Source organism: Ammospiza nelsoni, chromosome 8 (genome assembly GCF_027579445.1).
Source record: "Ammospiza nelsoni isolate bAmmNel1 chromosome 8, bAmmNel1.pri, whole genome shotgun sequence".
NCBI classification, from domain to species: Eukaryota; Metazoa; Chordata; class Aves; order Passeriformes; family Passerellidae; genus Ammospiza; species Ammospiza nelsoni.
The window spans coordinates 10,043,360-10,070,327 of record NC_080640.1 but is presented as its reverse complement, the minus strand read 5'-3'; the positions used below and the strand labels follow the sequence as shown (position 1 = coordinate 10,070,327).

At 49.4% G+C, this 26,968-nt stretch overlaps 1 protein-coding gene and 1 long non-coding RNA gene across 2 annotated transcripts; both read left to right on the top strand.

Annotated features, from left to right (window-relative positions):
- Positions 1–38: 38 nt before the first annotated feature.
- LOC132075875 (uncharacterized) lies at positions 39–8,888 on the top strand. Its single transcript, XR_009418846.1, has 3 exons — positions 39–253; positions 6,813–7,007; positions 8,683–8,888. It is a non-coding gene; the product is annotated as an uncharacterized LOC132075875 (long non-coding RNA).
- Positions 8,889–15,294: 6,406 nt separating this feature from the next.
- DUSP5 (dual specificity phosphatase 5) lies at positions 15,295–25,100 on the top strand. The gene is made up of 4 exons (XM_059477540.1): positions 15,295–15,688; positions 19,805–19,947; positions 21,348–21,567; positions 23,457–25,100. Exons 1-4 carry the CDS (start codon positions 15,295–15,297, stop codon positions 23,855–23,857), a joined length of 1,158 nt encoding a protein of 385 aa, XP_059333523.1. The 3' UTR covers positions 23,858–25,100.
- The last annotated feature ends 1,868 nt before the right edge of the window (positions 25,101–26,968 follow it).

Here is a 26,968-nt window from a genome sequence, read left to right as displayed (position 1 = left end):
CTGTTGATCACAAGCAAATTCAATCAGGCTGTGTCCTTTCCTCTTTGCTTTCATGTTGAGAGCTGTTTGCTCACTGTGAAGCCGTGGGGATCGTTGCTGAAAGTGTGGAGGGAAGCAGCATGCATGGTCCCTGCCCTGCTGGTGGCATTGGGAACACTGCATCTGCACCAGTGACGTGACTGCATCTCTCTTCACTGGAACAAGGACTGAAGCTCTGGGAGCTGAGGGGTTGTCAGTCCCTACTAATAAACAGGTATGAGGAATGTCTCTAGGCCCAGAACTGCAATAACAACGGCAGAACTGGTGATGCATCAGTTTGTTCTCTGTGTGTGTCCCACATATGCCCATGACCAGAGCCCAGCCCCTAAAGCTGATTCTCAGCAAGACCTGTGGTCCCCTAGGCAAGGAGGAGCAAGAACCATTTTGCCTTTGCCTTGAGAGATGGAAAGCCCAGGTATGAATGGTGAAAGGTGAGGAAAGCTTTCCTCCTCTTTATTATATACTCCAGGGTTTTTTTAAAGAAGGCAATCAGGCTGTCTGACTATGATCTGTGTAGTGCCAAGAGATGCAGCTGTGGGCTGAATGCTCCCAAACCTGCTGATGTTTGTTTGTGCTGCAGGTGTGCTGGACCTCAGTGGGTCAGGGGCAGAAAATGTAGGTGGTATGTGGGTGTATAATGAAACCCCTGCACCCTTGTGCTGCTGTCAGGTTGCAACATATTTGCAATCAGACAAACAAATCAAGGGGCTGGGGAGCCCAGCCACTCGGCTGCTGACTAATCTCCCCTCCCCACGCCTCTGGCTGCTGAGCCCTGCCGTGGGGTTTGGGCACACAGGCCCTATGGCTTGGCTTGCTAGGAGCTCAACGGGGCTTGTCGGGCAGGAGGAGCCCCCAAACTGGGGACTCTCCACTAAACCTTTTTGCCCATGGTGTTTTGAGCAGGGTGTAGCAGCAGCAGCAAGAGAATCTCTAGAGAGTGTGATGTTACAGAATAAAAGAGTGGGTGGCAGGGGCTGTTAGCGTGCTGGCAGTAATTCCCAGCTCCGTGACAGTGAGCCACTGATATCATCACACATGCTGGGCCAGATCCCACATTCCTCCTTTTGCCTGAGTACCTGATGAAAGCAGTGGGAATTGCTATCCAAGATAATGATTGCAGGATCAGGTGGATGATGACACCCTGTTTTTCTTATCGCTTTATCTCTGGCACTGCCCCTCTCTCTCCATGTCTCTTTCCACTAGAAATGTTTTCATTCTGTGCTCACAAATTGTAAGGAGAGCCCACTGGAGAACTCCAGTATGCATATGATCCCTGGAAACTCCAAGAACTTTTAGGGAAAACACTCTTCTGCTTTGTTTCCAGCAATTCGGTTGCCTCAGAAGATTCACAAAGCCATGTAATGTCTTGTTGCCGTTGCCCTGGGCAAGCAATTGCTGGGTGCTCTGTAGTGAGGAGCAGCTGAGGAGGTGGCTGGGCAGCAGCACGTGGGGAGAGGTGCAGTAAGATGTCCTGGAAATTCCCTTTGTTTGCAGACTCCTTCATCTACACCTTTGAGATCCCACTCTGGACAGTTTACATGGCTGTAAAGAAGAGATCAGGCATGATAAACAGATTCAAATGTTTGCATGGTTGCTGCTGTGTCTGCTCCCCTGCCCTGGTAGGACTTTCCATGGTGCCCTGGATCTCTGCAGGCTGAGCTTTTCTGGCTCTTTTCCAGAGTAGGAAGGCAAAGTGAATTTGTGTAATTTGAGATTCTGAAGGAACCATAGGAACTATGAATTATACACACTGTTCAAACTCCAGCATTCCTGCAAGTTGAAGCCCTGGGGAAAATGAAACATTCCCCCTGCCCAGGAGAGCATGTCAGCCCTGCTGACAGGCACCCTGAATTAAAGTGAGAAGGGTTGGTGTTTGCAAAAAACCCTACCAAAACACATGGTCTGGGAGGTGTCACAGCTCTGTAAGTAACACTGAGCTTTAGATGAACAATGAAGACCTCCTAAATTTGCTGGAGTGAAATCAAAGGTAACTGAGGTATCAGTCATGGCCTACCTAAACTGGAATACGTGCCCTCACAGCTGCTGGCACTGTAGGACCCACAGGCTGCTCTGCCTGGGCATCTCTTCTCCTGTGTGGAGGTTGGCCATGGACAAGGGACAGAGGAGGGCAGAGCTGCAGAGGTGTCTTGGTGCAAGTGCAGGAGCACAAATGTGGCAGCCAGACCTTTCGTGTGTGTTAGTCAAAGCAAAGTTCCCCTTTATCCTGTCTGCTGGCCAAGGCTTGGTTGGAAGTGTAACCATAACCCAGCTGGGTTTTGTGCTTGTTTCTAATATGGCAGTAAGAGATTTCTCCAACTTGATGGAGGAGAACTTGCTGAAGGATTTTACATTGCACCCACTCAAATTCTTAGACATGGGAAATTAATACAGATTCAGTTAATTGTTTGTGCATGGGTGATCTTTCTGCCCATGGACAGGCGAGAGATTTGTGTTGTCTCACATTTGAGTGCTCTTCACACCAGGACCAAGAGAAATGAAGTTGAAGTTGAAGTTGAAATGACCTCCCTGTAAGGACAAGGAGGTCCTTGGTTTGGTGGAAGCAGAGCTGTACTTCAGAGACTGTTTTCACAGCTGTTGGTCTCAAGTGGGCTGTAATCACAAGAGAGATAAATTTGCAACTTTTTCCCCATTTTTCTGGGTTGTCTGAGGATCTGAACTACACTCTGCATGTTTGGGCCCCGGGGCTACATAAGAGCAGGCACGGGACCATGGGGAATTGTGCTGATGGGGACCTGCCAAGGACAAATCCTCTGTCATTCAGACATGCTGAGGTTGGAAGTTTTTCAAGTATAATGTGTCAGCTGTATGTGAACCTCATCCTTTTATGTGACAGTGGCCATAGTGAGGTGGAATTCTGACTTTGTGGTGTCTTTAGGGGCCCCATTCCCACTGTGAGGGCTGGGGAGGTCAGCTCCTTCTTAGAAGATTGCTAGTGGCACTGCTTGTTGCAGAGACCAGCATCAGGAGCTGTAGGATCCCTGACTGCAGCCCCACACCTGATCACACTTGGTGGCTCTGATCCCTCCCTTCTCTGCAGGATGGTGTCCTTTTCCTTATCTATTTCCTTTCTGTAAGTGCTTTGATCTCTGGGTGGATTCAGTGCCAAAGCCAGGTGTTCCCAGATACTTTTTTTTTTCATTTGCAAGTTATCAGTTACTTTGATTACATGTTGCAAGTTTGCCTTAAAAATATTGATGTAGTTGAGGACTGGTGTTGCAAGAGGGCAGGAAGACGCCCTGGTCAGCTTTTAAACACTTAGAGCTGTAAACCAGCAGCTTTCCTGGGAGAGCAACACCCAGCCCAGGATGTGCTCCTCTGCCTGCTCACTGCACAGACACGGGGGCCAGGCTGAGCTGGTACAAACACCTCATGTGTAATTCACTACAGCCAGCTGCTGATGGGCTCCAAGCAGTGTGTCTGATCACGGGACAGCCGTGTGATCCCTGGGTCTGCATAGCACAAGCTCTTCATGGTTTTTGAGGTGTGATGAACTGATCCAGAATTCCTGGTCCAAACCCTGTAACTCCTACTTGACAACAGCATTTTTTGTTTTGAAGACATCAGAGTAGGGAAACTCCTCCACTTCGGTAGTTTTTTCCAGTGGTTAATAATTCTTGCTGCTAAAAATGTGAGTCTCATTTCTCACATGAACTTGGTTGACTTCTGCTTCCCGTTTTGTCTTTTATGCTGGTCTCATCCAGTGTGAGCAGTGGAAGTTGGCGAGATGACTAAGAGCATCACAAGTTCAAATTCTAGTAATCCAGCTAAATTTTCTGGAGGACTGCAATTTATTTTCTCCAGGGAAGTGATGGTCAAAATATTCTGCAGTAACTGGTGAGAAATAACCCTTCTGACTTTAAAGAATTGACCCCCACGCTCTCCTCTCTCTCTGCCTCCAACACTGTTCTCCAATCTTTTTCTGCAGCTGATTAAGAGGGAATCCCCTGCTGGAAGAAGAAACTGAAATAGAAAAATCCCTTTCCAGGAATGAGCACTCTATGGGTAATCAAGCTGGGATTGCATTGTTAGGAGGAACTTTTCAAAAATCAGGCCCCCAGCAATGCACAGCAAGAGAATCTTTTTAAGATCTGCAGAATAAGCTGGCTGGCAGCTTTGTATAGAGATGCAATCCAGTTCTTGTGTTTGGAAGCAAAAGAAAAATGCTTGAATATAAGTTTAATTACAGTTGTTTTTATAAATCCTTTGCAGTGCACATTTCAGCTAAAACAACCTTGCAATTAATCTTGTAGACGAAAGCCTGATGTAACAAAAATCTGATGTAAAATCTATCTCTACTTCCATGTCCCTTCTTGAATTCTAATCTAAAAAGAGAAGAAAAAAAAAACTTTAAGGAGCTGAAAGAGAGAATTTCTGTATCTGGATGTTTTTACAGTGCAGTCCTACAAGCCTGAGCTATTAGCATTCAACAACAAGGAAATATCACCACAATTGTTGCCTGTTGATGGGCTGTATCTCCCACTGACCTGTGCTCACTGGAGAATTGATGATACTTGATGTGACAGCACCACTCTCATAGTGTCTCCTAATCCCAAATCTCAGAGTCAAAACTCCTGTCAATAACTCCTCTGGTTTTTTCTCTAACATATCCAGCTGACATGGGTGCCTGGGAGGACTGGGAATCATTTGCAGCCAAGTATTTATGAGTGTCCATCACCAGACAGGGTTTATTTGTGGCTGTGTGGCCACCTCCTTCTGCACTGAGCTCAGCATGTCACTACAGCCCCTGCCTCCCCAGACAACATCTGCATGGCAGCCAATGTGACAGGCTTCACTGTGCCTTCTCCTGGGGTGTCCAAAATGATCCAATATAGGCTGACAACTTAGAATAAACACACTAGAATAAATATGTATTATGATGATCCTGTCAGTTGAGACTGGACTGGAGAAATGTCCTCTGCCTAAGTGTTAAATTTGCAGACAAAAAATTGAAGCTGAGCAAATGGATAGAATTGCCTGCTGTAAAAATGGTAGGTACCAAATGGTCCTAAAGCCTGGACCCAATTAAATGCTTTGGGGTTGGTTTGGGGTGGGATTTTTTTTTTTTTCTTTTTGATGGTGGAAGGCTTTCCTGTGTGCCTGTGTCCAGGTACAGCCCTCTGGGGGATGTCAGGATCAACCTGCCCAAGCCATCATCTGGTGTGATGCTTTTCTCACAATGGTTTCAAGACTCTGTCCATGCCAGATGCCTGTGTAGCCCTCTGAGCTCCTCCCTCTCCAGGATGAATTAAATTATTTGTGGTTGCAAGTTCTTGCCTAACTGTAGAGAATGCCACAATTCTCCCCTTATCTTCCTAATTTCAACCCTTTTTGTCTTTTTTTTAACCAGAGGTGGTGGAAAAAAAGAGTCCTTTCCACCCTCCAGGGAGACAGTCAAAGAGTCTTTCTTCTATCACTGACTGACATGTGTGACTTGTCCTAGAAGAAATGGTCCTGTGTTTGGCTTTGGACATGGGTTTCCTCCTCCTCCTCTTCCTCCTCTCTGCAGGTCTGCATTCAGAGGGACGTTTGAATCATCCCCATAATTCCTGTCTTGGTTGTCTTGGTGCATGACAGGAGGCAGGAGTTTGTGTTTTTGGAGTGCAGAAACCATTTGTAAAGAACAACACACTGTAGTTGTCCTCTGAAGTAGGCAGAGCATTGCCAGCAGCAAAAAGCTGCAGAATCATACGTGACTTTTCCAAACATCAGGCCCCACTTTTCCTCTTGTGCACCAGGGTAGATATGCAATGCAGGAGACTTACTTAAATGCCAAGTGAAACACAAAATGAGTATATTCATGTCTGAAGCATCTGAAGTGCTCCTCTTATTGAATAAAGCCCCAACACCTCCTACTTCCACACTGTCCCAGAGCACTTCCTGCTGAAGGCAGGCAGCTCTAAGCCCTGAGCACTTGTGCCTGCAGCTGACCAACCCATGGCACCAAAATCCAAAGGGTCTCAGATAGGGAGAATGGGCTTTGGCTGCCTCTGGCCCCTTCCTGGTTTCCAGCTCTTTCACAGGGTAAATTGAGCCTTTGTCCTGCTCAGCATCATGAGGCCAGGCTCCTGCCAGCAGGGACAATGCCCTCTTGTGAAGGAATAAGCCTGTAGGGAGGGGGCTGAGCTGTGCAGCACCTTCCAGCACCAGCCTCTGCTGTGGCTGGTGCCAAGGTGAGTGTTGATGGAGGGAGGGATGCCCACCTGCTGCTCCTTCTGGGGAGTGATTGCCCCCAGCACCCACCTGCACCATCTCCCTCCTGCAGGTGTCTGTCCCCACAGCAAGAGCAGCAGAAGCAGACACATCTACCTCTCTCCTGTGTGTTTTGTTTTTTTTTTTTTTTAACCTGGGAATTATCTTAAAATAGTGCCACCTACACCACACTGAGGTGAATGGCCAGCACACGCAAATTCATCACTCTGGGCTTAAAGCTGCAGCACGGAAAGGGCAAAGAAGGGCTAAAGTGTGAGCTGGTCAAGCTGAGGCCTCTGGAAATGTCAGCAGAATCTGTGTCAATCAGAGAGAAATTCCACAGGCTTGTCCCAAATCTACTGCAGGTCTGCACTTGGCAGGGAGGACTCATCACACCTCTGTTCATGGTCCCTGCAGGAGCCCTGTGCTGCTCTGGGGCACCCTGAGGAGAGGGCTTGGACCCACGGTGGGAGAGGGGAGCAGATACTTAAACCTGCCTTTAGGAATGATATTGGGGTATGCCAAAATATGCAAATTGATCTTCTGTGCTCTCCCTGCTGCAGTGAGGATGATTTGTCCCCTCTTTAAAGACATCAGGAGAAGATGCACAGACAGTCTTGTCACGCTACCCTTGTGACAGAGCAGAGTCACCATACAGGAAAGCCACGTTGAGCTGAGATTCTCCAGGCCTGTCTCAGCCTGTTGCTGCCTTTCTGTGGACCCTTTGCTGCCACACCACCAGAAGGGACCAGGCAGAGGTAAGCCCTAAGAAGCTCCATTGTTTGCACATCTCTCTGCTTTCCCTCTCTGCTTCTGGAGGTTTGTGCTCAGGTGTTATACTATGTGTGGGACACCTATAGGGGCTGGTGGTATTTCTGGCTAGCTAGAATGCACAGAGTGCTGTTCTGATCTGTGTGGAAAAGAGTGCCTGTCACCATACATTCATAGCTCAACATGGTGCCAGGCACAGCCCCAGGAGCAGACTTGCAATATCACAAATGTCTTTTATTCCTGGAAAAGCTCTAGTTGTTCCTTACGGGTAGGCACTTCTGGGGTTGTTAGGATAAAAAAAGGAGCAGCAGCTTGAGCAGCCTGTTTTCTGTAGGCTCAGTAGTAGGACAGGAATGCCATGTCTGCACAGTGAGCAGTTTCTCTAGGACTGACCTCCCTTGGTGGAATAATTTCTAAAGGAAAATCTGGGTTTTTTTATCTTTAAGCCCCTTGGGTTCAGGTGCCCAAGGTCTTTCCAAATCAGTCCAAATATACATCTTTCCCTTTCCTGGTGGATGAAGGATGTGTTGTAAACAACTGGAACTGTCAGTGATTCAGCTGGTGGAAGATGTGTCAGATGTCCCTATTCCCAAAGCACTACTGCTGAGGTCTTGGTATATGTCCCAGTACCCAGCCTTCCCAAAAGGGACACTGCCCCTTAATCCACACTCCTGATACAGCACTGCTTCCCAGAGCACTCTGTTAAGGGGCTCCTGAGGGATCCCAGGGGTGCAGGAAAGGAAACATTCACATCTGTGCCACGTTCCTGGAGGAGGAGGTTGGTGAGAAGAGAGATGAGCAACTGCCATGGAGGCTCACTTTGCCACCCACTCCTAAACTGGACTTCCAGTATCACTGTAAGTAATGCTGGACAAATGTTCTGGCAAGTGACAAATTGTTTCCCAGCTCAGCTCCATTCTCTTCCCACCTTTTTTTCCCTGTGAGTCAACTTCTGCCTACACAGATGCTTCCAGAGCAGCCCGAATGCCCTCTTCGTTTTGTGCTGATGGGATGGTGAGTTTGCACAGTTTCTACCCCTGGATTTCCAGATTTTCCTGCATGTGGGCAGAGAGCAGAATGATGCTGAGTGACTGAAGTCCCTGTTCACAGTTCAGGAATAACAAAGACTGCCAAAGTTTGCAGCCCCAAAGCCACATTCCATGGGACCTCCTGTGCACAGTCAGGCAGCAAACAGCTGTAGTGATATGAAATGTGGTGTCTTTGTGCTGATCTTCAGCCAGAGGTTACACTCCTCACCCCAGAGCTGGAGTGGTGATGGTGATGGATGGTCCAGGCCCTCCAGCACGGCAACCACAGGCTCTGCTGGGACCTTTCTGCTGATATCTTGGCAAAGGAAAGCAAAGCTGAATCTGCAGGGTGCAAAAGGGGTGGAGCAAGCAGCAGTTTACAGGGGGAGCATTTTCCTCATGCTCTGAAGGACTGACTGTAGGATGAGACCCTCTGCTAGCTGTAGGCTATAAGGTAGCCCTAGAGATCCTTCACTGTGAGCAGTCTCTGTCAGAATGGTCATTTCCCAGGACAAACTTCAGCAGGGCAATGGGAAGGGCTTGACTTTGAATGTTTTTTTCTCTTTAATAAACAAGAGACTTTTAATAAACCTGGAAATTCCTCTTTTAAATTTGATACATTGGCCTCTTCCAGACTCCCAAGCTTCAGGTTGGAAGCAATAGGAAGTGAGATTAAATGTGCTGGAAGCTGAAGTATTGAAGACCCAAGTCCTGCTTGCTGAGGTGCAGCTTGCACACCAATGGGAAAGGCAGTTTCTGGTGCAAGAGCTCCTGTGCAAGAGGCTGTTTGCCATAGCTGCAGAGGAAATCAGCTGTGTCACCCCACAGGCTTTTCTGTCAGAAGGAAACTCTGGTGAAGGCTCATATTAGAAGCAGCAGCATTGTACTGGCAAGGGTTTCCAACACAAAGTTGACTTAGAAGAAATGATGATGTTGCAGTGGTATAACTGCATGTTTGATGATACCAATACAAATCATTGCTCATTTCCTGCTGGTCTCAGATCTTGTTCTCCCTACAGGACAGAGGTGAGCACAAGCATGGCAGGTATCAGCCATTATTTTTAACTTTTTTGTTTTTAAAGGAATGGTGTTGTTGCTGGTATTTACTTCCATTTTACCTTACCTTAAATATGATCTCCTCTTACTCTGTCTGTGAAATACAGGGGTGGAATGCAGTCCTACTTGCACAAAACACTTTGGTGCAAAGAAAACTATCATTGGCCCAAAGTGATGGGGAAGTTTTATTTTATAAAGATGCTCAAGTGAGCTGTGCCATCAAAAGGATACAAAGTCGAAGCCACATCCTGCCGGCTTGGCTAATCCATAAAAGAGCTTTCAGTGTTTTCCCTTGGAGTAACAGCTTTAAATTTTAATAAGCTGTAGTGTACTTTCACCGGATGTAATAAGCTGATACAAAGTTTAAATGGGGTTAAGTAAGTAGATACCTAGGAGAAAGGAACATAAAAGATCTAAAGTATTTCCTCTCTTTTACAAGTTTATTTCACTGAGTTTATTTTGGGAAAAACATATTTTGTTCAAATTATTTTTTTGTTCTCTGGATGATTCAGTATCAGGGGAGGGAGACAATATTTGAAGCAACCAAAGAGCAACTTGAGCAGAGAGGGCACTAGGTAAAAAGAAATAAATTTATCAAGTTATTAATTCAGGTAACTTTGACATTTAATTTTAGGACAGTTACCAAGTCGCAGGCATGTGTGCCTGAACATGACCCACATAATCCTGTAAAACAGGGATTTGTAGGAAGGCTCCATTGAAGGTCATCCAGCCCACCTGTACCCCGAGGCAGGATCGATTCTGTTAAGTCTTTCTGGGCAGAGTTTTGTTGAGCCTGTTCCTGGAGCCCTCAGCCATGCTGAGCTGCAGCCGCAGGGAGCGACCCCAGGGCAGGCTCTCAGCTTCTCTGCTCCTGCAGCGCCTGTCCTGCCTTCCCTGTGAGCTTCACCCGTGGTACTGCTGGGAGAGACAAGCTCTGCTGTATCTGCCCCAGCCTCCCCCAGCCCACTGGCTCCAGCTCTCCCTTTTTCCCCACAGCTGCCCTCTAGACACCCTGAGCAGACCCAAACTGCACTCAGAAACACCCTCCAGGGTGATGTCCAAAGCCAAGATCTACTTTTTGTGTGTTTTCTGTTTGCAAAGGTGGGATAAAGAGCTTTGTGGACATGGGATGTGCAATGCCGTGCTTGTGCTGGAGTGAGTGAGGTGGTTTGTAGTCTGCACCATGACCCTCTGGTTGCCCTGTCCTTGCTGTGTCATGCCTGGGGACCCCTGTAAACAAGCAGGGGCTGTGGGGTGGGAATTTTTCTTGTTACTGGCAGTGCTATAGATAACAGAGCCATATGGGGGTTTACTGAATGTGTTTGTTTGCTTATATCTGTGTAGCCTACTGAAATGGCTCCAAAACATTCTCAACTAAAAGTGTGAGCTGTTCCATTTTGAGCTTAAAAAGTCATTTCTGTACCCAGGAGCTGTACTCATTCTCGGTGGAGTGGGCATAGTAGCACACACTGTGCAGTGGATTATACTTATGTGATTATAGCCTCTAGGCAACAACCTGGTGCTTAAGAAATGAGTCAGTCAGAAAGACCAAGGCAGAGGGAATCAGATTCAGCAACGATGAGATGTGCTTCCAAAGGATCTGGACTGAAGTATACAGCATTCCTTCAAGGTATGCTTGTCCTAATAGCCAATTAAACAGCATATGTAGGAATATTTTACCTTACTTGGTGTCTCACAACAGTGTAAAGAAGCAATAAGCACATACAAGGTCTTGCAGTATGACAGGTTAGTTGGGTACAGAAAGGCAGGAATAGCTGAGAGAAGTGAGGGAAACCCCAGCCAGGCTGGTGAAAGCTGTGTTAGTGCAAGGAGATCTGCCTATGCAGGTTCCTGGGAAATACATCCAGGAAAAGGGAAGAGACAGGATGAGAAGGCAAGAAATGCATATGTGGGGAAGCAGTGGCAGGAAGAGAAAAGAACAAATGAGAACTGGCAAGTTGATAAAAGAACAAAAAGGCTTTGTCTCTCATTAAAGGCAGCTAACTGCAGAAATCATTTTCCCATGTAAGCAATTACTGCAGCTACCCCAGGGATAGTATGTGGTTGGAAATGGGAAGACAGGTTCTTTACATTCATAACTGGGTCTGGCAAGTGTTCCACCAATATGGCTCATGGTGCTGGGGGCCATATCAGGCAAGCAGAGAAATTGAAACTTGATTGTGCAGATAGATGGATTCCCTGTTTTAAAAATTATCTTCCATCTGTATGCAGGGTTAAGCTACCAGCTAGTGGAACAGAAAGAACAGAGGCTTCTAAAAGGTGTCAGGAGGTTTGGTTCATTCCTCTTTCACTGCTGACTGTAGCTGTTGACAGCAGCTTCCAGCAGTCAGTGCAGTCACAGTCACACAGGCATGAGTCAGGTAAAAATCAGACTGAGACTGAGATTCCCTTTCAGCCTGATTTTCAGAAATGCTGAGTGCAGGCAACTCATGTCTGTGTCTGATAGTGCTTTTCACCCTGTAGAATCAGCTTTTGGCAACAGGTGTTCTTTTGGGGCTGAGAGAAATTCATAATGAGATAAATGATCATGATCTGATCTTACATCCTAGACTGTATTTCATGAGTGGCCAAGTCATGACACCAATGAGGTCTGAGTCTGACAATCTCCTGTTGCCACTGCTCAGCTGACCTAAGCCCTGGGTATAAACTTCAGTGTCTTGAGACTCTCCATTTACTGGCACAGGCCTGTCTCACTGCTTGTCCTGTAAGTGTTTTGACATCAGCCACTCCAAAATTAGAAACTGATGAGATGGAAAGCTTAATAATGTTAAAGAAATGCCAACCCATCTTCTCTGCTGCCTTGTGCTATGCTTTGTTCATCTGAGGAATTTCTTGCATTTCCCAACCAACAGGAGGATGTGGGGTGAGGATTGTTCCCCAGCAGGGGTATGAGGCAGCTCAAGCCCCAAACTAGGACCCATGGCATTCAGGTTACTCTCTAGAACACCTCCCTGACCTATCTCCTGTATGATCTTTGGTCTTCTCCTCATTCTCCTTTCCAGGAGCTCACTGGCTTTGTCTCACCTTTGGTCTTGCTGAGGTTTGGCCTTAACTCTTTGGAGTTACAAGCACATTTGTAACATCCAGAACAGAGCATCCCACGTCTCAGCTGAGACAAGTCAAGCCCTAGAAACGTGGCTGAGCCTGTGTCTTTTGCTCCCCAAGAAATGGTGTTCATTTATTCATGTAAGCCTCCTTGTAAAACACGTTTTGAGTTTCATTCTGTCCAAAAGACATTTTTCACTCTTGGGCAATACCTTCTGGATGCTGTTCCCTTGGGTGGAGGTCCAGCCGCACCCCTGGGGACATGGGGTTGGCCGCTCTCCTTTGCAGAGAACAGGCAGAAACAAAGAGCCGAGAGGAGGTGGGGAGGGCAGAAGGGAAGAATGAGCTAGGTTAGGGGAAACAGCCTGGAAGAAAAGGAAAGGACCAGCTGATCTGAAAGTCTCGATAAAAGCCCAAGACAAAGGCAGAAAGAGCCTGGGAGATTTTTAGGGGAAGCGGGAGGAGGAGCAGAGAGATGCAGCAGAACCTAAGTGGGAATGATGTAAAATGCTGCAGGGAGGAGGGGAGTTTCCTACCTAAAGCGGAGAGTGGTTTAATTTTCTCAACCACTTCCATTTACAGGAATCCAGGCCCTTTCTTTCTTCTGGCTGGGAGCGCCCGACAAACGAAGGAGCTGCTCCAGCAGGAAAGAGCATCCATGTCCATCCTATACTCCTGACAGCTCAGCCCTGATGGCTCATCTGTTCCCAAGTACAGCTGAGACATTTTGCTGGTGGGCAGAGAAGTCAGGGACACTGCATCCAGCACCCTGCAGCAGAGGAAGCATTAGTATTGCTGTTGTTAGCCTTGTTATTTTCTCCTAATAAAAAGGTGGTCGTGACTCACTCCATTAAGAAACAAAAGCAGAGCTGTAATCTGCTGAAAGGGAGTTGTTTGGATGCTCAGCGTTGGGTGTGTAAAAGGAGGAAGGTCAGCTGCAGGTCAGGTCTGGTGATATACACCCTGCCAGCAGCACGGCCCAAGCTTCAGGTACTCCCTGGAGAACCGATTTTCTGGGCTGGGGTAATTGCCCCGGCTTCAGAGGTATCACTTCAGGCAGGACTGTGCAAGGTGAAAAAGCTCTTCTTCTCACCCTTCCATATTTCAGTTGGGTTTCCTGAGAGGAAATGATACTGTGACTGTGCTGGCCCCCTCCTTCCTCTCAGTTGGGAGGAGCACACCAGCATCTGCTCACAGCACCTCTTCCCTCCCTATGCCCCACTGGGACCAGTTTGCCAGCTGGGCTGTTCCTGGGCTCTGAGTCCAAGGGAAGCAGGCTGCTTGTCAGGCAGGAAACAGTGGCCCCTGAAGCTGGGGGCTGAGAAGCAGCAAAGGCAGGTTGTGTTCAGGTGGTGTGGAGGTTTCCTGTGTGAGCAGGACTGGGTCACAGCACCCCTGCCTATGCCAGATCTCCCATCTAGTCCATGTGAAGGCTTTTGGCACAGCTGTGGTGATCCAGTTCTGACAGGAACCGTGCTGGCACGTGGGTCTCACCCAGCCATGTGGCTCTGCCAATGCCCAGCTGCCTCCCAGGGTGGGTGCAGGGCAAGGGAAGGAGCCAGGCGGCCAGGATGGCAGTGGCCAGGTGAAGACAACACCCACGCTGAGATGTGCTGTGAACATCTGCCCCTACCCACAAGCTACTTCTATTTTTGTTCCATCTCATACCCTGGCTGACTTAGAGAAGGGGAGTGAGGGGGGGGTTAGGTTAGAAGAAGCCAGATGGGAGGACTGCAGGGGAATTGAAAGAGGAAGAGGAGTTGCTTCAAAATCGGTAGTTGCCATTCTTTCAATCAGCTTTTCTTTGCACACTCTTTAGTGCTTCTCTGTTTCAGCTGCAGGCAATTTGAGGCAGGGATGGCACTTCCTGCCTGCTCTTGAGGTGAGCATTCTTTCAGGGCACCATCAGAATAAATGACACCCTGCTCTTAGATAGCTCCACTGTCATCTGCCTGGGCTTTAATGAGCTTGACTGGAGTTCACCCTTTTGCTTAACTTCTTCTAGGAATTTCCACTCATCGTTTTGGTGCCTTTACAAAACTACCTACAATGAAAGGGCAAGTGCCAAATTTCCTAATTCCTGTGTGTCTTAGTGTCATGACTTCTGGATACAGGCACAGTCAGTGGTCTGTGGTGTAAGTCTTGCACGTCATTGAGACACAATCTTGCAGCCACATGGAAAGGGACCCTCCACTCAAACAGCCATAGCAGCAATTTTCACATTTATTGAAGGTGTCCCTCTCATCCTTGTCCCCATTGCTTCAGAGCTTTCACTAATTTTGCAGAAATGGCACATCATGCTTTGTCCCAGTCTACTGCTCTTCGTTTGTTCCTTAGGCTGTAAACCTTGGGCTAAGTACCAGCATCCTCGGGGTTGTTCCCCAGGCAACAACCTGGGGATCGGTGTTCTCGCTGATCACTCAGTTGCCAAAGCTGCCTTAACGCAAACCATGGCCTAAACAGGGAACCCAACTCTTTCCGAGGGGATCCAGGAGCGGGCAGCTCCCACCCCGCGAGCAGCAGAGCTCTCGCAGGCAGGAATGCCTGGGCTTAGGCTTTTCTGGGGGTGAGAACACACAGTGAAGGGGGAATAAAGGGAAATGCAACTCCATTCGCAACCTGGTGCGAGAAGCCTGCCCCAGCGCTGCCCTTCCTTCCTTTCTCCCTTCTTTCCTTCCTTCCCCTCCATCCCCCCGCACGCTTCCCGATTCTCCTGACGCGCTGGGGAGGGGGCGGGGGTGATGTCGGGATGAGCCCCATCCGATGAGTGGAGAATTTTTGCAGCGTTTTTCAGCTTCCTCTGCTCCGATGCTGACCTACCGCCGCTAGGGAGGAGGGAGGGAGGGGATCCCCGCCAGGGGGCGGGCGCGGGGCGGGGGATCTCCATCTTTGGGAGGCGGGCGCGTCACTCCCCTTATATGGGCAGTGTCGTCACGGCCCGGCCTCCCATTCATATAAATGCCCGGCGGCGCCGGCCGGGATTCCCTGCCCGGGCTCGGTGCGGCCCCGCGGTGCCTCCGTCCCTCCCGTCCCATCGCCGCCGGCTCCGCGCTAGCACCGGGCACCCTCCCGCCGCTCTCTCCGCTCCCGCCCCGGCTGCGGCGGGGCGCGACCCTCGGCCGGCATGAAAGTCACGTCCCTCGACTGCCGCCAGCTGCGGAAGCTGCTGCGGAAGGAGCCCTCCCGCTGCCTGGTGCTGGACTGCCGGCCCTACCTGTCCTACTCGGCCTCCTGCCTCCGCGGCTCGCTCAATGTCAACCTCAACTCGGTGGTGATGCGGCGGGCCCGCGGCGGGGCCGTGCCGCTGCACTTCGTGGTGCCCGACGCGGCGGCCCGGGCGCGGCTGCTGCCGAGCACCGAGGGGGCGGCGGGGCCCGCCCGCCTGGCGGCCGTGGTGGTGCTGGACCAGGACACGGGCCACTGGCAGAAGCTGAAGAAGGACAGCACAGCCCAGATCGTCCTCAACGCCCTGCTGTCCAGCCTGCCGGAGGCCGGGGCCAGGGTCTGCTTCCTGAAAGGTGAGAGGGGCGGCGGGGACCCGAGGGACCGGGGCTGGGGGAGAGCGGCGCGATCCACCCTCAAAACTCCCCTGGCTGGCGGCGGCCGCCCCGAGGTGATCCCGTTCCCCCTCTTTCGCCCTGCAGTGAACCTGATTATTGGTGGAGGGCAGGGAGGTAACACGGGGATTTTGTTTCTTTTCCACCTACTGGAAATAAATCCCGGATAGACTCTGCGGGCTGAGCCGAAATGCCTTTCCGCTCACCCCCGCCACGCGTTTAAGAGGCCGAGGGGGAAAGCAGAGAATATCAGTAAGGAACAACAAAAGTTGCCGATTATCAAAGGGGGAGAGACATCGGCGCTGTGAGGGGAACAAAATCAGCCCTGAGGATATGAGAGACGAGGCCACCGCTACTCGCTCTCCGCCCGGTGACACACGGACACCCGCACTGGGGACCCGAAACTCGGGGACCGATGTCCGCCCCTCCACCGAGGGCGGAGAGGTTTCTCTCCGTCGGGCACATCGGGACTCTGGCAGGGGAAACCTAGAGGCGAAACTCCGGTGCTCTCCGGGAGACAGAAATACCTCCTCCCCTCACGTGTATTCGGGGTATTCGATTGCGGTTCTTTGTTTTCCTTCCGTGTAACCCGGGCTAATAAAACGATAAATAGCATAGCGAGCATAGCAGCCCGCCCTTTCCCTGTCCTTCCCCCCGCTTCTGGCAGCGCCTTTGTCCTTCTGCCCTCTCGGTTTCCCAGCGCGGCCCCCACCTGCCCCGGGAGCGGGGCCGTGCCCGGCGGGGCCGCTCCCGCCCGAAGCTCCGCAGCCCCGGGGCTCCCGCAGCGGCACCGCGCCGGGGAAGGAGCTCCCAGAGACCCCCTTGCCATACCGTGAGGCCATGAAAGGGAGGGGAAAACCAGGCGATGTTTCTTGAATGAAGCCTGCCCCCGTGTTCTAATGGGCCAGGGTTAATTCACTTTTGATCAGCCTTTTATCGCTAGTTTTTGGCCTGAGGTACCCAGTTTTAGCTTTCTGTAATGATCTCCTGCTGGGGCAGAGGCATCTTCAGCCTGGGTATTGCCTGGTACCGAGATAGGGGGATGCTCCTCGGCTGTTTGCCACCACCCTGGTTCTGTCCTGCCACTATCAGCCTTTGCTGGGTCTGACAGTCACCCCAAAAGCACAAATTCTGCTGCTGGAGGGTAGAGATACTGGTGCTGTGTCATTCAATTCCTTAGGGACTACAATAAGCTAGAGATGAAGAAATATCTTCAGGGTCACAGTGGGAAGTCTGTGGTAAACTAGGGGCCAAATTAAGCTCTGCTGACTCTCAAACTGCTTGTTTGGCCACACGATCATCCTTTCCTCTTCATGTACCAGCCCCACACTTTGAAGTGGTGACTGTGGGCAGTTTATCCGGAGTGAGGGGTTAGTGTAGGCTCTGCTTTGTACATCTTGTGAGTTGTGAAGTGTCTTATCTTGAAAGCCTGTTGATTTGAGGGTAAAGACATTTCCTCTCAGTGTATGAGAAAGTTTCCTGCTGCAGTTTCCTTTTGCTTTTCTGGAAGTGCTTGGGGCTGCAGGTTCAGGCCCATGACTCAGTGGGCAGCACTGGTGATTCACTGGGGCCACCGACCCCCAGGAAGCTGTTGGCCTGGGGGAAGATCCTTGGCACAGGGGGGGATATAAATCACCCTGGAACACTGTGTTCTGATCGGAGAAAGGGTCCTTTGGAGGCCTCTGCTACCAACTTTGCAAATAATAGGCTGTAAAACCACCAGGAAAAATCCTCCTTGAGGTTTCTCCTTATATTCCTGCTCTCCCTAGGCATGGAGAGCTAGGAGAAGGTGTTGGCTATTTAGGCGCTAAGGAGGTCTCATGGCAATAAAATATGAGGAGGTCATCAGGATGCTGAGGGTCTAGTCCCAGAGAGGGCAACTGGAACTGAGTCATTGCATGCCAGGCCCTGTTTCCTCGTTGCTTTCTGGCTTGCAGGGTCACATCTTTCATCTGTGTAGGTGCAGTTTCACTGTGGGTGAGCTCAGCCCCAGCACAGTGAGAGTGGCTGTGTGTCAGGGGGAAAAAAACAAGATAAAATAACGGATCCTCCCTTGGTGCTGATAACATTCTATTACTTATCGATTAAAAGGGAAGTGCAGCTCAGCTCTCCTTGATGAGCAACCAGAGTATTTGCAGAAATGACCTCAAGGAAGGTAGGTTGAGTGGGGAGGGGGAAGAGAGGAGATTGCTGGAGGATGGGATGAGCAGATGACTCACTGTAAGAATGGCCTGCAAATATCCTGATCCCCAAGGCTTGTAATTAACCATTCACCAGCTGCATGTTAGCTGCCCCAAGAGACAGAGACATGCATGTCTGCTGGAACACACATGCAAGTTGGGCTTGGGCAGATTTCTGTGTTCATTCAAGTGCAAAAACAGCGACATAGGGTGTAAACGGGGATCATGGCTATTTATATAAACTGGACATACTTTTCCTATGTGATGGCTGTGACTGGGGGCTTGGGGGAAAGATAAGGTCAGCTATGCACAACAAGAGGATTTAAAAGTTCACCCCATGAACTTTTGGAGTTGGAGATCAGAGAATTCTGTAGAGCTTCTTGTGTTTGTTTTTTCACACTGTGAGTTGCTAAGGATATAATTTTTTCAACCCAGTTATTGAGGATATCATTTTATCAAACACCTCCCACCACCACCCTGGTCTCCACGGTCACTTGACTGCTTGGACCGCTGCCTCATGCTGTGAGCTCTGGGATGAGCTGGCAGAATGTGGCTGGGGGTAGGAGGGAAGGTGCAGGTGCTGAGTGCCCCTTTGCTGCAAAGTCACTCTCCTGCCCTCTGCCATGGAAAACAGACTTTCATCACATTCAGGGAGCTTTGGATCGTGCTGGCCACTTGCAACACGAGGACCCCACGGCAGGAATGAGTGGGCGACAGCAGCACGTCATGAATTTGAGCACACAACTGCGCAAACATTGCAAAGAGATGAGACACCGGCACTGTGACAGGGGCTGAGCCGTCCGAGGTGGCGGTGCCGGGCAGCCCCGGCTCTGGGGCTGCTCTGATCCTCTGCACTTCCCTCGTTTCAAAACCCTCCCTCGCACCCGGGCACCCGCACGCAGCTTATCAGGGTGAAACAGTCGCAGGTGAATGAATCACAACGGGAGGCTTTGCCTTCCAACCGTGTTTACTTGAGGGCCGCACTGCAGGATTATTGAATGTGGCTGCTCAGGAGCCATTCATCTCTGCTCTGAGAAAGCACAGGTGGCAGACATGTGGCACACTGCTGACGGTTCCGGGCTGCTTCTGCCACCTGACTTATTCAGGTACTTTTTGGAGATGTTCTTCCATGCAGAATATTCCCAGCCTGGAAACAATTTAGCTGCCGACAAACTTTGAGTAACAATGTAATAATAGGATTAATTCCTTCTCGTTAGCAGCGCACTCAATGAAATGAACGCAGTACTTAACCGTGCAGAATAGCTCATGTGGGGCTATTCAGTTGTCAAACGCTGTCACAGGATTTCATTAAGTTTTATAGCTGTTATTTAACAGATTGGTTTCAGTGGGACCATCTTCATTACTTCACTGTCTTCATGCATTGTGGTGATTAATGAGAACACATGCAAGCATCCCCCTCTTGTGTTTATGTCCATTTAAAAATGCAAATAAAATATCCTGTGTGTTGTTGTAGTGAATATCTTAATGACAGGTTTAGAAAAGATGATTCTGAGTACAGAAATCTCTGCCTCAAATGCTGGAATTAGTGTTCATGGATAAAACCAGGGGGAAGGGAGTTTAGTCCCCACTGCACTGGAGTTAATGGTTGCTAGACTCAACAGAATTACATTTGCTAACAGCTTTAGTTTGGATTCACTGGGTTTTGGCAAGTTAATAATTGTCAGTGGTATCAGAGGTTTTTCCTTGGGTGCCCAAAATCTTTTAAGCAAACCCATTTTTGCAGAGGAGCACTATCCTTCCTTGACACTCCCCTGTACTCATTGCTGGGCACTGCTGTCCCACTGCATTGCTGGAGCTTTTTTTGTCCTTCACTTGAATTAAACCAATCCTTGGGAGGGCAAATATTCATATTTTCTTCTTTTTGTTGTTTCCCTAGGGGGATATGAAACCTTTAACTCTCAATATCCTGAGTGCTGCGTGAATGGAAAACTCATTTCCCCAGAGAGGACGGAAGCAGAGAGGAACCTTGCCAGCCACTGTGAGAAGCAGGGTGCCAACCACAAACCTGCTTATGACCAGGTGTGTGTCATGGCTGTGGTAGGTGACCTTCCCCTTGGGACTTCTCCCTGCTGCCACCAGGCTCTCCTGGAGGCTGGCAGGGTGTCAGTGGGCCTGGTGCTGCCGTGGGCAGTGAATAAGTTGTCACAGTCCAGGCTGAGCTGAATAAATTTCCCTTGTGTGCTGCTGGTCAGCATCACCTCCACCTGGCTTCAAAATTAGGCAGAAGGAGGCAAAACACTCATCTAGCCCCAAAAACTATTTATGAGCTCTCTTATCACACACCCAGACAGAGTGAGCTGTCAGCAGCTTACACCTCCAGAGGAGACTGAGAATGGGCAAGGGAGAGGCTGCCAGGAGTGTCACTTTTCTAGCAGACAAAGGAGCATGTTCTGCCCATGACTCCTCTGACATCTCAGGAGGAATTTGAGGCTGGCAAGGAGCCAGAGCCTCTGAGAAGTGAGACCCACCCCTGGGCTGGGGAAGTGGGGTTTCCAGAGGGGAAGTCCTGGTGTGCCCCCAGCCCGGGGGCGATGTGCGCTCCGAGCTGTCACCCTGCGGTCCGGGCGCTTCCGCCGGGGCGAGCAGTTCCTGCTGCTCAGGGGAGTCCCCCCGTGACGCCTCTCTGCTCCCCGGGTGCCTCCCACACCAGGTGCCCTCCTGCCACCGGGGCTGCCTGCCAGCTGTCCCTGATGCATGGGAACCACCATGTGGGCGGGTCAGGGGCAGTGGAAAGGCAGTTTCTTGCAGCTGGGGGGTGGCAGCAGCTCCTGTGCATCATGGAAAGTTACCTGCCAGCTCAGAAAGCTGTGTCACATGGTGGCTGTTCTTTGCCATCTCGTCATCCAGCCTTTGCTTGTGCTGAGGAAGGAGGAACTGAGATGACGTCTCAGAGCGGGTGCTGTGCTTCAGAGAGGTGTGGGGTGAAGGGGGATGAGGAGCCCCTGTCCAGTTTTTTTGCTTTTTTTTTGTTTCACCTTTGGAGATGTGACCAGAGGGGCAAAGCCCTGGCTGAGCCAAAGCAGCCTCTTCCTCTGTCCTGGTCTTCCTCCCTGCTGGATGTGGCTCCCTGCCTTGCCCCATTTTGGTAAAGCCTCAGTGGGAATGGGCACCACCTATGAAAGCACTTTGGGTGCACTGCAAGGGGAAGCACTTTAAAGAAAGCCACAAATATCCTACACATGAGTAGGTTGGGTCTGACTTTGTACCTTGCAGATGTGGACAAGAAAATGAAAACATTTTTCCTGCATGGGCTTGGCCATGGGCCTGATTCATTGGCCCTTGCTGTGGGAGCTATGTCCAGCAGGGAGCAAGATGAGGAGAGAGGGAGGGAGTAGGCACTAACATGGGCTCCCTTGGTCACTCTTGGGTCTCAGGACTTTGGAAAAAAGAACTACATGTTTCTACTCCTTCTCTTCCAGGGTGGTCCAGTTGAAATCCTGCCTTTTCTGTACCTTGGTAGTGCCTATCATGCTTCCAAGTGCGAGTTTCTTGCCAACCTGCACATCACAGCCCTGCTAAACGTCTCCAGGAAAAGCTCAGAGTCCTTCAAAGACCAGTATTGCTACAAGTGGATCCCAGTGGAGGACAGTCACACAGCAGACATCAGCTCTCACTTCCAGGAAGCCATAGACTTCATTGGTAGGTACAAATGAACAAATTTTCAGATCTTCATGTGTTTTAAACTCATTTAAAATGTAAAATCAATTAAAAATACATTTAATTATTGTTAAAATAAAATACACATTGAAGTTACTAAATTTTGTGAAGGAAAAAGCCCTAGTTCCTTGGATTTGCATGCCAGAGTCAGTTATAACCAGGTGAAGCAGAGTCAGCTCATTGCCTTACTGTGCTGAGATATCCCAAAGGTGTGGGGTCTTAGAAATCCATTGTCCCCCCTTATCACAGAGCTCTTTACATTCCTCCTTTTGATCATGCTGGTATCTCACCTTTTAATCGAATACCCCAATGCAAAAAAGAATGAGGGGGCCTTTAGAAAAGTTTGTGCTATTCCATTTCAAATCTTCCTGTGTTTGGCTGAGTGGGTGAGTGAAGGTGAGCTGTGCCAGGGAGCACAGGAGAGAGGATTCTCCCTGAGAAGCACAACACGGTTTTGTGGGGTGGAGAAGCCTTAACCTGGATGGAGCTCATGTTGAAATTGGTACTGTTGCTCTCCAGGAACATTCAAGAGAGAAAGAGAATAAAACACTGTTACAGACTCATTGCTCAGCTGAATTTGAGTCCTTCAACAGTGCAGGCAGAATTACAAAAACCTGACCTGAGGGTGCTCTCTAAGTCCTTCCTCTTCCCGGACATCTCTCACCTTTCAGGGAAATAATAATTTATTGCACCTTTCTGTGCTATCCTCAACCCCTTCTGATAGATGTCACTTAGAAATTTCCCAGATTTTGAGGACAACTTTAATTTTCACTTTCTTTTAAAATTGGGCATGTGGTGTAGATGCTGGGGATGACTCAAATCCATGTCTTCCTTATTTTGTGCAGTAGCTAAATATAACTGGTCGTGGTGGTAGTCCCCTGGCAGACAATTGAAGGCAGGCAAATGATAACTTCCTCAGCTCTGTGTGTTTCCTTGAGCACTGCACTCACAGTTATCCATAAATTGGAGATTAAACATGTTGCTCAAGGCAATGGAGTAAAGGCAAGTCTATTTTTTGAACAGTGTTTTTGTGTGGAAAGGGCTTATTTTAAGCACATTCTCTCTTATAACAATCATTGTGTTGTGTGAGTAACCACAGTGGCTCCTGTTGTGTCAAATGGGTGCTTTGCATAAGCCTTTTATATCCTGACTTAAGTCCAAGCATCCTTTAACCAGGCTATAATTAGCAGCTGCCTACCAGCGCTGTGTGCTTTGTGGTGAGGCCCCAGGGACTGAGCTCAGCCTCTCCACCCAAGGGTACCTCCTGGTACTGCTGCTTGCTGCCAACTGGCCAGGCAGGGAATTAGGATTTTGAAAAAAAATCCTGTTTTTCTGGCAAAGATTATGACAGCCCCTGCAGTTTTTGAGTGACCAGGTAGTGGGAGGGCTGGCCAGGCTTGGATTTACACAACATTTTGAGCTACAGGCAGAGAAATGCAGCTACAGCATTGCCTGCATCACAATGTTCTTGAATGTCAGTTGTTCCAAAAGAGAAGTAGGCACAAGGAAGGAGACAAGGATGGACTTTCCTAAAAAATGCAAAAAGAACCAAATCAAGATCCACAGATTCTGAAACCATGCTCAGCTCTGTCACAAGCTGGGTTTTGTGCTCCTTGTCTTTTAATCTCCATGTCACCCTAGTACTCAAGAGAAAAGCAGGCCTCTCTTTGCTGCAGCCTGGCTGTGTCCCCCCAGCCCTGGCAGTGTGGCAGTGCCCTCCCCATGCCCACTGACGTGTGCCACGGCTTTTCCAGCCCTGGCAGTGTGGCAGTGCCCTCCCCATGCCCGCTGACGTGTGCCACGGCTTTTCCAGCCCTGGCAGTGTGGCAGTGCCCTGCCCATGCCCGCTGACGTGTGCCGTCTCTCCGCAGAGCAGGTGCGGCGGGCGGGCGGCAGGATCCTGGTGCACTGCGAGGCCGGGATCTCGCGCTCCCCCACCATCTGCATGGCCTATCTCATGAAGACGAGGAAGCTGCGCCTGGAAGAAGCCTTTGATTACATCAAGCAGCGCCGGAGCCTGATCTCACCAAACTTCGGTTTCATGGGCCAGCTGCTGCAATATGAGTCAGAGATCTTGTCTTCCACCCCCAGCCCCCCCGTCACCTCGTGCAAGAGAGAAGCCGCATCGTTCTTTGCAGAGGAACTGACCTTAGGCAAGAACTTTGAGGGCTCGTGCTTTGCCTTTCCTACCTCAGTGTTGAGTTCTGTGCCCATCCACTCTCCTGTCCACCAGCTGAAGCTCAGCCCGATGACGGCGTCTTCGTCCTGCTGAACACCGTGGGGGCCTGGAGCTGCTGTGGTTCTGATCCAAACTGTGATCCCCAACAAGAACATTTCATGAATGTGCAATAGAAAAACTTCATCCGCTTACTCTGAGATGGAGTGGTTGTCATGGGTCATACTTCCCATATGCTGTGACTGTAAGATGCAAGTGGTTTAAGCATGGCAGGTTTTCTGAACTTTTATTGTCCTTTTTTAAAAAAAATACAAAGTGCTTTTTTAGGGTTTTAACCACATAAAGTGCACCCACTACTGTATTTCCAGATTCCTGGGGAACAATGAGAAATCCATTTAGTATGTTCCCATCTCCTTCCAATCTTGTTTCTGAAAAGACCCTTACTTAAAGTTTCAAGCAATAAACAGCAGCAGCAGGGAAGCAAGCAAAATGAAAAGCACTACCTTTGCAACCACAGAGGTGGAGGGAGTGAATATTTGTTCGAATCTTTCTCTGGCTTTCCTCCTCCCCTCTCCTGTGTTGTGTTTCAGGTAGCCAAGGGCTGGAGTGGGGAGGGGGAGCACCTTTTCCAGGACACTGCTGCACAACCAGGTGAACATCCCCTCCTGTGCTCCAGCTTCCGAAGTGTCAGGAATTGTCCGCAGTGTAACTGGATACCAACCCCGGCCAGTGGGTCCATTCAGGTGTGGCATTTCCTGTACTTCTGTATTTGCCTTTGTACTGGATGTGTTTTTAAGTAAAGCAGGGACTTAAGGACTATCAGCTACCCTGCTGAGCTATTATCCTCCCACCCGTCTTTTAAGAACAGCCCTAGAATACTTGAATGTCTCAACAGTCCTCATCACATCCACATCCCAGTTGTAAAACACTGTAACTGCTGGACTTCACACCAAAAAAACCTGACAAGCTTTCAGCTCCAAAACAACTTTTTCTCCATCCCTTCCCAAGTGTTCCCACTGTGTATCGTGTATGGTCAAGTGGTCTTTTTCAGTGTTATGTGACTTGCTTAGAGTGTGTGGTCACCTCTAGTCAGCCTTTGTCCAGAAAAACATTATTTCTGTCTTGCTCACATTGGCTTCTGTGTCCACAGGGAGTTCAGAATGAGTGTCTCTGTCTGTTGACCTTTTTAGTATTTTTCAATATGTAATATGTATGGGAAATGGCAATAATTTCCAGGAGATCTCGTGAATGTGAAAAAAAAAAAAAAAAAAAACAAACCTTGCAATGGTTTTTATGGTATGTAAAAAATAATAAAGGAAAAAAATGCCAGGAAAATAAAGCTGTTTGTTGTACTTGGATTGATCTGTGAGAGTGCTTTGGGAGAGCTTGGTGGTAGGAGAGGTCACCTGAGAAAAACACCATGGTGTAAGAAGGTAGGAGAGATGGGAAAGTCTCACTGTGCTGTGTGCTGCAAAGCCACCAAGGTGCATCACTAGAGAGGGAAGGTGAGGGGGAGGATTGTTTCAAACAGAATGACATGAGTCACGGTGGCGTCACTTCCCAGCAGCCGGGCAGGCACTTCTGGTTTGATTCATGGGTGTTTTATTTAAGATTTACCATCTTGCTGAAGATGAAAATCTGAACTAGGCACGGCCCCCACTTCCTTCCAACCCACAACAAGGGCTCCTACTTGCCCTGGTCCTTAGAGCAAAGCTTGTGTGTGACGTGCAGCACCTCTGGGTGCCAGGAGCCAGGGCATGTGGGTAATACTCCTCTTTTCACTTTTGTAAATGAAAAAAAATTAAGTTAGAAGAACCAGCATGTCTGATGCATTTCATACCCCTTTTCTTCTTGAATTTACTAGGCTTTTTCTGGCTCATCACTGCAGCACATTTATGATCTGCAATTCCAAATTATCAAGTTGAAAAATCTATGGCAATATCTGGGTTACAGAGCATATGTGCACATATATATCTGTTTGTAACTTCTTACCTCCAGGGCAGTAAATCTGACAGGTGAGAAGGTCTTACTGGAGATGTGCCTTGGATTTGTCACCCAGTGTCAGAGGGATGTGTCAGCAGCCCTGCCTGGGCTCTGGGAAACCTGAACATGGGAACCAGCAGCCAGGGAGGTAAGGCAGATGATCTAGTAAGAGCAGATCAATTAATTTTCTGAAAGATCTAATTGGTCCCCTTGGGAAACTCTGGAAAAGGCTTTCTGCCTCTCAGCCCATGCAAGCACCAAGGCAGAAAGGCTGTTGAGCTTAGTGAGAGTCCAGAGCGCTGAGACCTACAACCAGCCAACATTTCTCATTAAAACTGCACTGAACCCTTCTGGGTGGACAACCAGCTTTGTTTCTTAAGGACTGGAAAGCTGAAACCCTCAGCAGAGTCAGTGATGGAATATTTGCAGGGCTCAAGGCAGTGGCTGAAGGGGTTAACAGAGGAACTGCTGACCTTGAGTTTGACCAAGGCAGCTGGAAAAGATCACGGGCCAGGGGGAGGAGCCAGGTGTTGGCAGAGAGGGAAGGGAGCTCTTATCCTGGGCTGTAAGCACGGTGTGTTGGTGGATAGTGTTAGCAGGGGGAGATGCTGGGCTGGGATTCAGCAAGGATAGAAGGCCACAGCCCTGTGGGAGCCTGAAGAGGAGCTGTTGTCATGCCTGGACACAGGAGACTGATGTTCATGCTCCTGCTCAGGGCAGGAGTCCCCTCTTCTTGGCTGGAGAGGTTTAATTCACCTCTCCTTCTTGCAAAAGGAAGTCCCAGCCTGCAAGTCAGAGTGGGATGCAAGTGCTGCCTCCCAGAGGGTTGTGCTCCCATGCTCATGCTCTGTACTTCAGTGCTAGTGTGAGAGCTCTGCTCTGAGCACTGATATCTGAAGGTGAGTGTATCAAACTGGGTAGCACCTACCTGGGGAAAGGCGATGTGTCTGAAGTCACATATGCAGGGCAGGGCCCCTGGTTCTCTGCTTCCAGACAGCAGCACCCAATAGGTGCCTTCATCCTTGGGGAAAGGAACAGTTCCACACGTTTTTGGTTTGTGCACTAAGGAAATTCACCAGATTTGGTAGGATGGAATATTTAGGAGGCTTTTATAGCCCACATGAGCTTGGGTTTGAGTGGCTCATTGCTGAGGATGGAAGCTCAGAGCAGACAGGTGTGTGGGGAATGTCAGAGCTGAAGGCTGGAAGGCTGAATTGGCTGGTT

Bases quoted from the DNA above. Each gene is read 5' to 3' on its own strand.
- DUSP5 (XM_059477540.1), top strand. From the start codon at position 15,295: ATGAAAGTCACGTCCCTCGACTGCCGCCAGCTGCGGAAGCTGCTGCGG. The intron at 15,689-19,804 runs GTGAGAGGGGCG...TTGTTTCCCTAG, and splicing joins CAGGGTCTGCTTCCTGAAAG to GGGGATATGAAACCTTTAAC. The intron at 19,948-21,347 runs GTGTGTGTCATG...CTTCTCTTCCAG, and splicing joins ACAAACCTGCTTATGACCAG to GGTGGTCCAGTTGAAATCCT.